Source organism: Schistocerca americana, chromosome 6, assembly GCF_021461395.2.
Source record: "Schistocerca americana isolate TAMUIC-IGC-003095 chromosome 6, iqSchAmer2.1, whole genome shotgun sequence".
Taxonomy (NCBI): domain Eukaryota; kingdom Metazoa; phylum Arthropoda; class Insecta; order Orthoptera; family Acrididae; genus Schistocerca; species Schistocerca americana.
Window position 1 is genome coordinate 486,941,175 of NC_060124.1, and position 16,051 is coordinate 486,957,225.

At 39.8% G+C, this 16,051-nt stretch overlaps 1 protein-coding gene across 1 annotated transcript in view; it reads left to right on the plus strand.

Moving 5' to 3' along the window:
- Positions 1 to 16,051, plus strand: part of LOC124619600 (THO complex subunit 7 homolog) — a 51,432-nt gene that overhangs the window by 34,703 nt on the left and 678 nt on the right. Inside the window, exon 3 of the mRNA XM_047146102.1 lies at positions 12,179 to 12,491. Within this exon, the coding sequence (XP_047002058.1) occupies positions 12,179 to 12,491 (313 nt within the window). The remainder of the gene's footprint in view (positions 1 to 12,178; positions 12,492 to 16,051) is intronic.

The window sequence follows — 16,051 nt, forward strand, 5'->3', positions numbered from 1 at the left end:
ACGATCTAACGGTTTTCGGACGTCAGGAGAGACAGTGTGGTACTCGATGCAAGACTCTCACCTCTCTCGCGGTTGACTCATGTATTGTGTGCAGCGTATCTTCTTCTGGGGTCAGATGGCTGCATTGATCTTCACGAACTCTTCTTCTCCGAAGACTGTAACTGGTTAAGGGAATTTCTAAATAGACTTCCTTTCTACTCTTGAAATGATTCTGTACTCTCAGGATATTTTTGTTCAGCTCTGTTTTATTTTCATCTCCACAATAAAACAACTTCACAAGATTCACACAAGCGTTCAACTCTTGCGAGTCAACCCCTTCTTGGATCATTAGAAACTAACAGATACAGTTGTAATGTGTTTGGTTTAATAACCACTATAAAGTCAGTTCTTGTTTCGCTCAAGTTCAACACCAGAAAGTCAAATGTAAGTGTCGTTTTGTTCAAGTCAAATGCAAGTGTCTTTTTGTTCGAAACGTAATTCATTTGTTCACAACAATACAGTCGTTACACCATCAAGAAATAGAGCGTGTTTGCTCTTTGTACTGGACATACAACGTCTCAGGCATGTGCTGCAAACACTTGTTCATGCCAATTGACTGACACTATTGCTGTATTCTCCCGATACGTGTCCATCCTGCACACACAGAAACCGGCGGCGAGGTAGACACATATCCACTCGGGTGTTTGAGACTGTGGAAAGCTGAGTGTCTCTAGAATTTACACAGAAATTCTTGAGGCACTACAATGATACTACGATAGATGACACAGCAAACCATCAGACACTTCGCTCTGTATTACTAGAGCAGCATATGAATAATAGTGTTGTGATTATATTTGCCCTGAAGGAAGTAAGGCCAGCAATAATGAAAGAATAGGAAAGCACCAGAGTATTATGGCAGAAGTGTTGCATCAGCTAGTGGACCAAATTATACCATATATAATAGTGTTATGAAACAACTGTCTTTTGCAGAGATGGGTGCACAGACTCTGAAAGAAGAAGAAAGCGCCAGGGACTGATAGAATTATGGCAGGTGTGTTGCATCAGCCAGTGGACCAAATTGTACCATATATAACAGAGTTATTAAAACAATTGTTTTATGCAGAGATGGGTGCACAGAATATGGAAAATATTGAATATCATTATACTAAAAAGAGGGGAAGACAAAGACCAGACTTGAAATCTTGCAGGTCGATTTGTTTGGTAAATGCTTTTGTAAAAATACAGGAAAAGATTCTGTGCCATTGCTTGAAGGACCAAAGACAGATAGTAGGCATGAGCCTCAGCAGTACAGTTTGAGGAAAGGGAAATCCACAGATGATGCAATAAATCATGCAGTAGACACTGTGAACACCTCACATAACAAACATGTTATAGACATAATAAGTGATAAAGCTAGAGTGTTTGTAATTTGTGGTGGCCTGCCCTGTCCAATATATTGTAAAAGGTGGATTGTCCCAAGTGTCTCTGTAACAACCAATGAGATTATTGCACAGACAGACAGTTGCAATTACAAAATCCTGGAAAGAAAATTGTTAAAAAGATCACGAAAGGCTGCCCACAGAGCTCTGTGATGCAGTGTTCTGGGATGTTGGTGTAGAGCCGTTAATAAATCAGCTCCAGAGTGTAACGAACACTAGAGACTGCATTACCTATACAGACGATCTGCTAATTATAATATCTGCCAACTCAAGGCTAAATTAGAGGGAAAAATGGGGTAGTTCTTGAAAGACTAAGTAGCTGTTGTGTAGAAAACAAACTAACTATATCTGCACACAAAACAGTTTCTAAAAGGAACATTATCAGGAACAAGAAACCCCACAATCGGAATAAATGACCAACCTGTGAAAAGAAAGGAAGTATATAGGTAACTTGCTATAAACATCGACAAGAAACAAGACTTTCATGCACTTGTTGAAACCATCTGACAAAGAAGTATTAAAATCCTAAACAAAATAGCAACAATTGGTCAAAGATGTTCTCAGCTGCCACTAAGTGCAATAAGAACGTACCACAACAAAGTGTCAATTGCTATTGTGGGCGACCGCGTTTGGGCTGAGAGAGCCAGGAACTCGCAATGGCGAGAATTGTATTCCTGCATGTCACAGATGCATATTTTACAATACCGACTGAGATGCTGCTGTTGATAATGAGGTTTAATACCTCTAGACCTAGACATAAGAAAGAGAGGTGCACAATTTTGGCTCAGAAAGGATGAATATGGTAAGGTACAGGAGATACTGCACACAAGAGCCACATCAAATAAGGAAATAAAGGCTTGCATTGATAGAGAATGGCAAGAAATCTGGGACAGGGCAGAAACAGGGGGAAGAACTTGCAGTTCCTTCCTAACACAAAAGAAAGATCAGGAATTTCATACTTTCTGCCAACCTAGGGAGCTATACACTACCTGTTGGGATATGGTCCATATCCCAGCTACTTACTGAAAATAAAGTGACAACACAAACACTTGTGAATTCAAGAAACCTCAGAAAGCCTCAAGTACAGGGCCCTAATCAAATGTAAGCCTGTGTCATGTTATATGTCATTGTGGTGCAACTTTTTGAGTCTTATACAAGGTGTACAACTTTGCTTCAGCCATTTGTTGATAGGTGGCGACAAGGGTAAGTAGTGGTTGAAGGAAACAGATCGCAGACGTTAGGCAGTTAGCTTGGACCTCGGTCATCATAACCTTATTCAAACATTGGTCGATTTTTGTCTGCATCATAAAGTTGTTCTTGATTGAAAATGTCAGTTTACGAGCCTAATTCTCAACATTTGCGGGAGGTGTTACTGTTTTGTTTCAATATGAAGAAAACAACAGCTGAGTCTCATTGAATGCTCTTAAGTACTTATGGTAAGGACGCTATTAGTGAAAGAACGTGTGGTGACTGGTTTCAACGCTTCAAGAATGGTGATTTTAACGTCATAGACCGGCATAGTGGTGGAAGAGAGAATGTTTTTGAAGATGCAGAATTGGGGACATTGCTGAGTGAAGATTCGCGTCAAACTCAAGAATAATTGGCATGATTATTGGGAGTGACACAGCAAGCCATTTCGAAACATCTCAAGGCTATGGGCATGATTCAGAAAGAAATAACTTGGGTCCTGTGTGAGCTGAAACCAAGAGACGGTGAACGATGTTTAAGTGTTTGTGAACAGTTGCTTCAGAGGCAAAAATGGAAGGGATTTCTGCATCGCATTATGACCAGGGATAAAAAATGGGTTCATTACGATAACCTTAAATGCAAAAAATCATGGGGATATCCCGGCCATGCTTCCATGTCAACTGCCAAACCGAATACTCAAGGCTCCAGGATTGTGCTTTTTGGTGATACCAGCTCAGCGTCATGTACTCGGCGTCGTGTACTATGAGGCGTTAAAACCAAGTGACAGAATCACAGGTGCTCATTATTGAACGCAATTAATGTGTTTGAGCAGAGCATTAAAAGACAAATGGCCACAATACAGCGAGAGGCACGATAAAGTGATTTTGCAGCACGACCTTGGTTGACCCCCATGTTGCAAAAGAGGTCTAAACGCACTTGGAAACATTAAAATGGGAAGTCCTATCCCACCTGCCATAGTCTCCATACATTGCTCCCTCTGACTACCACCTATTTAGATCAATGGCGCATGGCCTGGCTGACCAACACTTCCGATCTCATGAAAAAGTCACAAATTGGATCGATTCGTGGATCGCTTCAAAAGATAAACAATTTTTTTTACGCGGGATTCGTACACTGCCCGAAAGATGGGAGAAAGTTGTTGCCAGAAATGGAAAATACTTTGAATGGTAACTGTGTAACCAATATGTTTCATTAAAGCCTCAAGTGTTGGGGAAAAGAACGGTGGAAGCAAAGTTGTACACCTTGTACATAAAAGACAATTCCATTTTCCACTGTGGCTGTTTTATGATCACAGTTATTTATTTGTGTTTTTCCTGTAAGAAAAAAATGTCTTTGTTTAATTATTCCATAATTTTGAGTCTGAGAACAAAGTCTTCCTTGACGACACTGTTGTATAAAACATTCTCGGTCTTCTTGTCACCTCAGTTCATGATAAAACGTCAAGCTTTCAGCGATTTCCACCATCGTCTTTGTCAGGAGCAACTGACTGACATGGCAAGAAGTCTGAGAATGTTGTTGAGTCTGTTGATCAGTCATGGTTATTTTATTGTGCATAAAGAAAATAGTAATAATAATAATAATTCAAAAGCACAAATCATAATGGTACCAGTATCTGTTGAATTCATCTACTTAACCTCCCTTGTGCAGAGGTTTCATTAATTTTGAGTGTATGGAAACACAGGCTTGTAAGAATGTATTATATAAGGAACTAAGTGAATAAAACATAATTGGCATTTGATTATAGACATATGATTCATTACACTGCATGTTCAGTAACTGCCCCAATTTTGTTTGCCATTTGTCCGGGGGGGGGGGGGGGGGACTCCTGGGATTCCCTTAAAAATCTGTTCTTTAGTAACTCTTGCATTGGGTACTACGAAACGAATTGTCTTCCTGTTTACCTGCAAAATGTAGATATTGAAGTTTTTGCATATTTGTGTAATTTTAAGGACAATTTGATTTTCCCACTTCAGTGAGTTTGTATCTGGACCTTTATAACTATTCCATAACATTGATATCATGTACCTTGATTTAATTCTGAGGAATCTTGTGTCCTTTTGATGGGGTTCATGTTCTTAGCCATTTCTAATATTGCTATTGAAACCTTAACAATTTTATCTATAATGAAATGATACAAAGGATTTTGATTGTGGCATGATGATTGATGCAATGGAAATAGCAATGAAACATGACTGCTGAGATTCACAGTTTAAATACAGGGACATAAAGAAAAATGTAGGCACTCTTTTATATTCAGTATTAATAGAACAAAATGACATATCATTACCGTTCTTTCACTGGGAGGGGGGAGGTTATTTTATGCATTCAAAGTGACCCCCATTAGCAGCCAAACAACATTGATGCTAATGAACTGTTGCCCGAAGTACAGCTGTCAGTGTTGCTAGTGTGCTAGCCAAACGGACTCTTCAATGGTTTCTCATAGCTCGTTCAATGTAGCTGGCTTCTGTAGATAAACTTCATTAGGCAAAAGTCAAGAGGTATAAGTTCTGGAGACCGTTGTGGGTACTCAACAGCTCCTGTCATAATCCAGGTTGATTTTCATCCAAGTTGGCTCTGACATCTCTGTAGTATTGAGGCAGAGCGCCATCTTGTTGTAGATAAAATCTTTCATTTCCAAACACCTTGCGGGTAGCAGGTAACATCAGTGTTTGCAGCATATGAAGATACACCTCACTAGTTATGATTCCATCAAAGAAAAATGTGCCTGTCAAACTGCAGAATGACAGATCACGTCATACATTAACATGTGGTAGACAACATGTTTGTCAGTGTGAACATAAGATTTTCAGGAGCCCAGTACATGCAGCTGTGGCGGTTTACAGTGTGCAGTTTGTTTTGCACCTCGTTAGACAAGATAACGATCCCTGCAAACCGTTAATCCTCGCAAAGCATGCCATCAAACCATTCGCAGTACTCCATCCTTTGATCCGGGTTGTCCTTGTTCATAGCGTGCAGCGATCTTGGTGTGTACACTTTCCAGTTTGCAGCCTTCGGAATTTGTCGTATGTTTCCTCAGAATTCACTGTATGTTTGAGCAGCTTACCCCACTTTCACGTGCATCCTGTCTCACAGATTTGGGACAGGCGGAGTAAAATGTTGCAACGCAGCACTGCTGGAAGCTGGTTTTGTTGATGTTTATGGTTAGCCAGACCATCCCTTATGCAAATCCTGAACAGTAATGTTGGCTTCAAATTAACCCCAAATATGATAAATTGTTGTACGCATTAGTGGCTGAGTTCCGTAAAGATTATGCCATTGCCGTTGGACCTCCATCTTTTTGTACTTCCAGTACCACCTAAATACTGGCTCACGTTGCTCAAGTGACAATCTTTCTCCATTCATTGGTGTGCTGCCATCTGCTGGAAAATGCACACCGAGGTCTGTTGAGAAAATGATGGCCTACGCTACTGCACAACATTGTAACTATGTGTCATTTTGTTCCAAAGATATCAGAGAGTGTCTGTATTTTTCTGGACCCCTCTGTATGTAATAAAGTGCTCAGAATAAATCCTCATTGGAAGTTGGTAATAACGAACAACATTGGACCAGTCAGTAAAGGCATTTGTGATGAAAAGTAAGAACAAAGAGATTTTTAAACAAGGGAAGGAAATTATCAACGAAATAAAGACACATAACTAGCTGGATAAGTGGTGTCAGGAACCATAAAAAATTTTCAAACTGACTTCTAGAATCTATAGCTACAAATAGAGACAAACAAAGGAGATACATGAACTTAGTAAACATGCAGACAAAAGGATATGACTGTACAGACAAGATATGAATAAAGGGGTGAAGGGTAAACTGCAGTGATGAAAAAAAGTGTGGGAAAGGAAGATGAAATAATATCAAAGTGTTCAAGATGTGTGTCCAGGAATTGTAAATTTCTTTGATAAAATTGTTGACTTATGAGATTTTTTCTGCACTTCTGAAATGACTTTTAAGTTGCCCTCAAAAACAATGTCTCTATAACTACTTGTGCATAGTTTCTACGTCCATTTTATATGTGCCCTGGATCTATGGTATTATTGGCCAAACATTGCACACTATGCAAAAATACCACAGTTCATGTTGCAATCCAAATGTAATGACAATATCCCTTTTTGGGAGAGACGTACTGTAATAGCACAGGCATGCATTTCATTAGCTCACAAAATATGTTATGCATAAGTTTATGTATGCTTTGTGATAGGTATTTTCATTGTCTTTCACAGGATGTATTGGGTCCACATATTAACACGTTTGTTTCAAATGGTTACTATCCCCCGTACTCTTGAACATCACTCCCAGGCACCTTATGCAGGACCACATTACACTAGTTATTTAATTATTTGTTATGTTGGTCATTTAATGTGTCTTTATGTGCATAAGGGTTTTCCTAAATGTTTTCATTTTTTTTCTCTAAATGGTGTTTAATTATTAAACATCAGTAGGAACTGGGAAAGTTTGTCTAGGATTCAAGTCCACAAGACATAGTCTGCTTCCCACCGTATATCCACTGTAGATACAAGTTCAAGTTCCTGTTAGCTTGGCCATATGTGTTAATTAATTAATTAACTTCACAGTCACTGTACAAGGAAGTACACAAATGAGTAGTTTTAAAGTACAGTTTTTGTTTATCATTGCTTTGACGAAAGGTCATCGGTGCTTTAAAGTGACTATCCCCTTCACTCTTTACCAAATTGAATTAATTAAGATGGTTTTAGTGGGTTTGTTTCTGCAATTAACACCATCCCTTAAGAATACACACTTCTTCACATTTGTTACACAGGGCAATGATTACAGCAGACTTCAAAATTCTCAAGCTTCTGTCCAGTAGTTCAGACCTTATCTCAGGTGGCTCTGTGTTGTCTGAACTGAATGGAAGATGATATTCATTGGGTAAAGATTTGCTGCAGGTGTGTGTGGATGTGTCCAGTTTCCAGAAGACATTTTCAAAATATGGTGTTACAACTTATCGCGTCCTCAACTCACTTAAATGTAGATTCCACCACCAGAACAACCATCTGAACACAGCCAGTTACATACAGCATGTTACATCCTTCCCTAAAACCTTGAACATTTCTAGCTGCCTAACCAAAATTGACAGAAATATGATTTAAACTGATACACATGTTTGGTTTAAATACATCAGTTACATAGTAGAAAACAATAATATTCTATGTAAAGTATTTAGTTTGTTACTGTAATTCTCTGTTAAATAAGTAAATTAACTAGGTTCATAACTCTGCAGGAAGAGACCTACATCTTACAATTACCTATCTGTTGTGCAATGTGACTGAAGAGAACTAAAATTTGTTTTAGAATTCACTGTTATTGTTCTCCTATACGCTTTAAAGTGTGAGTGATGTATCCTTTACTGAAATTCTACAGTTGAAACCTAAACATAAATGTGGAAAGGCAACAACTCTCGTTAAAGTTTGACACGTGTTGCATGGACACCCATGGCAGTAAGTGCACTCTGTGTGTAAGGAGGGGTGGCACATAAATTGGAAAAAAGGTAGCTTGAGAACTGTAATTTCCACAAGCTTTGAAAAATAACCACACACACACACACACACACACACACACACACACACACACACAAATCCCAAACATTAAATTGCCTGTCGTGTTTTCGTGTCCATATTGTCTGTCCCTTCCTTTGAGCATTCCCACACTCCTTTTCTCTCTTTTCCTTATGTTTTATTATAAATTATGTTGCACCAATACTCTCAAGACATATTTCATATGTTGACTAAGTCCAGCAACAATCTCATTTTGAATCAGTAGATGCATTTTGTATTTCTCACGCGCATTTCAGTATCTTAATAATAGGCTTGTTTTTAACACTGATTTCAGTAAAATGCTCATATTTGACTGGAATTATTTACCTCATATTGCAGGGAAGTAAAGCATGCCCAATTCTGGGACTTAATTGATAGGATTACATAGACATTGGTGCAGACTTCACAAATGGCAACTTGTACACAATAGTCATAGGTAGAATGTCTGCTTTGCCATGTGGAACAAAATGTTAAGTATATTGTACTTGGTAATAAATCTCAACTTCTACAATAGACATTGCTGTGCAATGAGAAAGAAAGGTTGTATGCATTCTAGAACAAGTTCCTGGCAGATTAAAACTGTGTGCCCGACCGAGACTCGAACTCGGGACCTTTGCCTTTCGCGGGCAAGTGCTCTACCAACTGAGCTACCGAAGCACGACTGACGTCCGGTACCCATATCAGCGCACACTCCGCTGCAGAGTGAAAATCTCATTCTGGAAACATCCCCCAGGCTGTGGCTAAGCCATGTCTCCGCTATATCCTTTCTTTCAGGAGTGCTAGTTCTGCATGGTTCGCAGAAGAGCTTCTGTAAAGTTTGGAAGGTAGGAGACGAGATACTGGCAGAAGTAAAGCTGTGGGTACCGGACGTCAGTCGTGCTTCGGTAGCTCAGTTGGTAGAGCACTTGCCCGCGAAAGGCAAAGGTCCCGAGTTCGAGTCTCGGTCGGGCACACAGTTTTAATCTGCCAGGAAGTTTCATATCAGCGCACACTCCGCTGCAGAGTGAAAATCTCATTCTGAAACATCCCCCAGGCTGTGGCTAAGCCATGTCTCCGCTATATCCTTTCTTTCAGGAGTGCTAGTTCTGCATGGTTCGCAGAAGAGCTTCTGTAAAGTTTGGAAGGTAGGAGACGAGATACTGGCAGAAGTAAAGCTGTGGGTACCGGACGTCAGTCGTGCTTCGGTAGCTCAGTTGGTAGAGCACTTGCCCGCGAAAGGCAAAGGTCCCGAGTTCGAGTCTCGGTCGGGCACACAGTTTTAATCTGCCAGGAAGTTTCATATCAGCGCACACTCCGCTGCAGAGTGAAAATCTCATTCTGGAAACATCCCCCAGGCTGTGGCTAAGCCATGTCTCCGCTATATCCTTTCTTTCAGGAGTGCTAGTTCTGCATGGTTCGCAGAAGAGCTTCTGTAAAGTTTGGAAGGTAGGAGACGAGATACTGGCAGAAGTAAAGCTGTGGGTACCGGACGTCAGTCGTGCTTCAGTAGCTCAGTTGGTAGAGCACTTGCCCGCGAAAGGCAAAGGTCCCGAGTTCGAGTCTCGGTCGGGCACACAGTTTTAATCTGCCAGGAAGTTTCATATCAGCGCACACTCCGCTGCAGAGTGAAAATCTCATTCTGGAAACATCCCCCAGGCTGTGGCTAAGCCATGTCTCCGCTATATCCTTTCTTTCAGGAGTGCTAGTTCTGCATGGTTCGCAGAAGAGCTTCTGTAAAGTTTGGAAGGTAGGAGACGAGATACTGGCAGAAGTAAAGCTGTGGGTACCGGACGTCAGTCGTGCTTCGGTAGCTCAGTTGGTAGAGCACTTGCCCGCGAAAGGCAAAGGTCCCGAGTTCGAGTCTCGGTCGGGCACACAGTTTTAATCTGCCAGGAAGTTTCACAATAGTATGCTTAGCACACACTCCTCACAGCAAAATCTATCAACAATTACTTATGAGACACTATTTTGACTTCAATTATGTTCCATCTCTTGTTTTAACATAAATAACAGTATTAGTGTAGACAGACACCATATAAAGAATGTGTTGGATAGTAGTGGCTTGAAAACAAGAAGCTGCAAATTACAACTTGTCCGTGTAAAAGTGCTACTCACATAGTGAGGTACAACACTTTTCAGATTTTTTGAGTCTTTGTACACCATGAGAGACAATGTGCCATTTTCTCTGCGGAGAAAAAAAGTTTCTTGCCTGAATGTGGTCTTGTAAAATGGTGAGAATTGCAGATGAAGGCAGGCCAGAAGATGCCTTTACCTGGTGTTATCACATTAACTGTTTCTACTTACCTATTTGCATACTACAATATTATTTTCTGAAATGAGATTTTCACTTTGCAGCGGAGTGTGCGCTGATATGAAACTTCCTGGCAGATTAAAACTGTATGCCGGACCGAGACTCGAACTTGGGACCTTTGCCTTTCGCGGGCAAGTGCTCTACCATCTGAGCTACCCAAGCACGACTGACGCCCTGTCCTCACAGCTTTACTTCTGCCAGTATCTCAATCCCTACCTTCCAAACTTTACAGAAGCTCTCCTGTGAAGGAGCCACAGCCACAGCCTGGGGGATGTTTCCAGAAAATCTCATTCTGGAAACATACCCCAGGCTGTGGCTAAGCCATGTCTCCACAATATTCCTTCTTTCAGGAGTGCTAGTTCTACAAGGTTCGCAGGAGAGCTTCTGTAAAGTTTGGAAGGTAGGAGACGAGATACTGGCAGAAGTAAAGCTGTGAGGATGGGGCTGAGTAGCTCAGATGGTAGAGCACCTGCCCGTGAAAGGCAAAGGTCCCGAGTTCAAGTCTCAGTCTGGCACATAGTTTTAATCTGCCAGGAAGTTTCAACATTATTTTCTGCTTGCTGATGACTTACTTCATCTTTAACAGGAAACCACTGACTTTCTAACACAATTTGAACCATCTTATGTGCTCAGTCTTGTCCAAACACTGTGGACATTCCCTCTGAGCACTGATGCACTTAGTCCACCAGTAAAAGGTGTACCTCGAAAATGTTTTCCAGCCTTCTGTCTTGTAATATAATGACCTTTGTCATTGGCTGATCAATGAGAGCAAACAATAGAAAAGTACATGTCTTGACAGTTCTAAACATGTACAGATGTATTAGTTTTCTGTCAAAGAAATTTGTGGCTTCTATACAGAGGAAGGTTGCAAATCTTTTGATTGCTAGCGAGTCGTACTTTTTTTTTTTTCGTCTTTAGTTCTATCTAATGGTCACACTGTGAAAACTGTCAGAATGCACCTCAATAATAGCAGTAAAAACTGTCTTAAATGACACACACTTTATCATGCATACACTGTTCATAAGTAATAAATTTGTTAGCAACTGAAAGTAATAACACCTCTCATGCCTTTATTTAGTCTAATCATTCATGAAACTCTCACTAAGTAGTGAAACTTATATTAACCGTAGATTTGGGGTTTGTACACCACCCTTAGGCTCTGCTAGTTGAGTGTTGTAGAAGCCCATAAGAGCTGTGCTCTGCAGAAGCCGCACTCACAAATCTCTGCTGGATGAAGCTCTCTGCATTTCACTGTGCAGCCGTAAGACTATATACCACCCATTGACATAACATCACTTGATATCAACAGTTCTAAAAAGTTGACCACCATTATTTAAATGCCAGTGAGAAATGTTCAAAATGCTTACTGGTAATTAAATTTTTTAATATATTATTGAAAAATATAGTGAAATACATCTTCTGGGTAACTCCACCTCTGAGCCTTTAATTACAAGCCAACCATGTTCCTTTTTTACAGGAAGCCTCATATTAAAAAGCTTTATAAGGACCGCCTTTATTCATATTTATTTGTTTTGCTATTTTCACATATTTGGGGAAGGTAAAGGACCATAGGTGTAAGGAAACAGGCTAGATGGTTATTAGCATAATGCTGTCTTAACTGTGCTTGTTTTATGAAAGCTATAGAAAATTTACTTAATTTTGCACAGTAATTGATGTTAGTGTTCTCATTGTTTCAGTGCCTTGGCTCATGATAGAATGCTGGCACAGCTTTCACAGTGTGAATTTGCAATGACAAAATCACGCCTCTCAGCTGAAATGAGTGCAGCTGAACTACGAAATTATGAAAGTTTAGCTGAAGAAATAGAAAGGCGTATACAGAATGCAAAAGAAGAAATAGAAAGCACAAAGCAAGAACTTCAAGAAGCAAAAACTGTGAGGAAAAACCGTATAGAATATGACGTTTTGGCTAAAGTCATAAATGAACAACCAGACCGTAGGGAGACTGATGAGAAACTATCAACATTAAGGAAAGAACTGGGATCTCTCAAGGTATGTAAATCAAAGTAGACTACTTAAACTCTAGATTTAACTGCTCAAAGTAGTAGGAATCATAGAAAATATGATTAATTGTATGGAAACATAGACACTTTGTGGTAAAAATGAATTTAGTTTTTTTATATTTTGGTATTAACTTACTAATTATTTAAAAGGAAAAATAATTTTCATCTTGCCTGATTTTCAATAATGTTTTCCAATCCTAACCCTGCTGAAATAACAGTATCCAGCTTGCATTTCTCAAGTTTGCTCAACTGATAATACCATTTATGCACCATATTTTATAGGAATATCTCATTTGGTATTTTTTTACCTATCCAAGGAATTTTAGTATGTAAATCACATTTAGTTACAAAAACAGATATATATGGAATTAAAGGTGTAGCTAAAAAACAGCCCATCTCACAAAAGATCAGAATATGAGTAAAGCATTTAGTACATTAACAAGAGCTAGTAACTAAGCAGAGTCTATAAAATCTATTTGATTTAGATATTAAATATAATGTTAATTATATACTACAAAAGCCATATTTTGAAATTTTTAACCCTTTGCACTCCGTAAGGCAGACACAGGGCTGCTCCGCACAATCTTATTTAAATCGCCGCCGCCTGGGCGGCAGTGCACCGCAGAGATTTGCGCGGATCTCTTTGTGGAAACAATGTGGCCGCTGGCCAACAATTGGGGTATACATTAAAACAAAATGTGTGCTTTCATTCATATATTTACGTAATCTTTTGCAGTACAAAACTTTCCATTGTGTGGTATTGATTCGTCAAAAGGAAAATCTGTGAAGTTAGTGTCAGTGTCGCTCCACATTCGCCACGAATCCTCTGCTGAATCACTAGAAACATGCACATTGTCACTGTTTTCTTCGTCATTATCACTCGAATTGTTTTGAAATGGATCACTATCATAATCAAAATCATTTTCACTCTCATTTTCACTTAGAGATTGCTCTAAAAGATCTAAAATATCTAAAATCTCTTCCTCGGAAAGGACTGTATGTGAAGAACTAGCCATTTCGAGTGCGTGGACTTGAACAGAATAATTACAATCTTTGACTTAACACAGCTGCTACTGTTTGACACCGAGTTAACACTAGTTCTCCTAGATGGCAGCACACTGCATCAATAATGCCTAGTAGACTCAAAATACGCCTGAGAGCACTGAAAAGTCGTGTCGAATGAGGCTCGACATCAGAGCGGAAAACAAATTTCACGATGTCGAGTGCCACTCGACATTGGAGTGGAAAGGGTTAAACTCTTGGGACGGTGCTGAAGTTCATAGCTTTCTTCCATAATTGTAATAAACACAACAGATACGCATAACAGAGACTTTAGTCATCAGTAATATATTTTCCACAACAGCTTGTCAATGCTGGGGTAGCTTTTCGATAGAGAGCGGAAAGGTGAACAGTCTGAGGGTGCAAGATCGAGTGAATAAGGTGGGTGTGGAATGAATTCCTAACCCATTTCCTGTATAGTGTTTTTTGTTAGTATAGTGGAGTGCGAGCAGGTGTAGCATCACTTCACACAATCTTGCTAATCATTGTTCTCAGATTGTGTGTGCAAAACATCTCAGTTGTTGACAGTAAATGTCAGCATTGATAGTTTAACCTCGGGGAAGCAATTCATAGTGTACCACACCATCACTGTTCCACCAGATGTGTAATACTGTCTTTTGTGGATGCGCGCAGTTCCTTGTACAGGGAATTCTGCTTTGTTTGGGCTCAAACATTCCTTTCTTTTCCTTATGTCAGCATAGAAATGCTGTTTCTCGTCACCAATAACACTGCAAGATAGGAATGTTTGGTGTTGTTCATGAGCCAGTTAATGATGAATAAGCAGAGATGCACATATGGCCACCCACTGATTTTTGTGATTTTGACTTAGAGCAAGTGGTCCGCATAAACCCAATTTTTCAACCTTCCCCATTGTATGCAAATATCACATGATGGTGGAATGATCACAGTGCATCACAATTGCCCGTTCTCAAGTAGTGATATGGATCATTGTGGATTAATGTGTTTAAATGATCTTCATCAAACCCTGTAGGTCTCCCTGAATGTGGAGAGTCACTAAGGCCAAAATGATCCTGCTTAAAACAAGAAAACCATTTTCTTGCAGTGCTCTGTCCAATGGCATTATCCCCGTACATGGCGCAGATGTTTAATACTGCCTGTGCAGCTGTCACCCCTGTATTGAATTCAAACAGAAGAATGTCAAAAATTTTCAAATTTCTCCTCTTGGCATTCCATCGTCTATCATCCACAGCTCCACTAACCCTCTCAAAATGACAACTCAGAAAGCAACAGAGAACTACAAATAAACAGTGACAGTTGATAAATAAACCCACAGCAACCAGGATACCATCATGCAAAACAAAAACACTACGAACTTATGTACCAACTTAGTACGTTCTGCCACTTTCGCACTTAACATCACTGGAACTTCCAGAAAGGAAAAAAAGTAAATTAATGTACTTTACATGATGTCTTTCTCTGAAATTGTATTATGAAGTTACTGTAAAAAAGAAACACTATTAAAATCCCTCATGATGTGATGCCACCTCATCATATCAGACAATCAACATTTTGGCTGTTTTGGAGTGGCCTTCCTCAAGGTGCAGATTAATTGTACTGGGGTAGATAGCTAAAAATATATTGTGTCAATCTAAGTTTTTAAACATAAACACGATTCCCAAATTAGACCTTAGGCCTGTTCTGACTGACTTCTGCCTACAAGGTAGTACAGGGAGCGATCTGTGATTGTGGGAAGTGATCAGCATGTCACCAGTCTCTCCAGCAGTGTTAAATCCTTATGATGCTGCTGCTTCTTTATTCAAGCAGCTCCTCACTCAGCCTCATGGGGCTGAGTGGTTTCTTTTAGAGACCTCTGTGCCTGAGAAAAATCCAGGAGGTACAGGAAATTGAATCTGGGTCCTTCTTCACCCCTGCGTTAGTGACACTAACCATTCGACTGTGTAGGCAGTCTTTCTATTGGCCCTAAAATATCACTAGTCTGTTCACATTTGTGAAAGGCAACAACAGAGCTTGCATTTGCATCTTTTGTCTTGACCATACATATCACCGTTAGGCAAATTGCAGCCATCTACATCCACCATTATTACGACAAAATGACGATTTAGAAAGGAATGGTTGTGTGTTTAAACTGTACAAAGGAAATTTGTCAACACAATTGCAGTCTGGCTTCTGTATCTCTTCAGAGCTGTTACTCACCAAAAAAAGTTCAAAAAAGCACACTTATTGTAAAATATTACAACTCCCTTTTCAATTAAAATGTAATGGTCATACAACAAATAAAAGTAAACATTTCTACGTGTCCGGATGTAACCAAAATACAGGTCAAAGTCAGGGGTCAATTATTATGCAATGATAGTAGTTGGAGCTGTACAGCATCTGTGAGATAAAGGTATGAAGCTCCTCGAGCACTAAAAAGGCCATCACTGTGCAGGTCTGTGGCATTCATACATCAGTACACTCAGCCATGGATTGATGCTCTTGATTACAACACGTAGGATTCTCTAGCTTAGA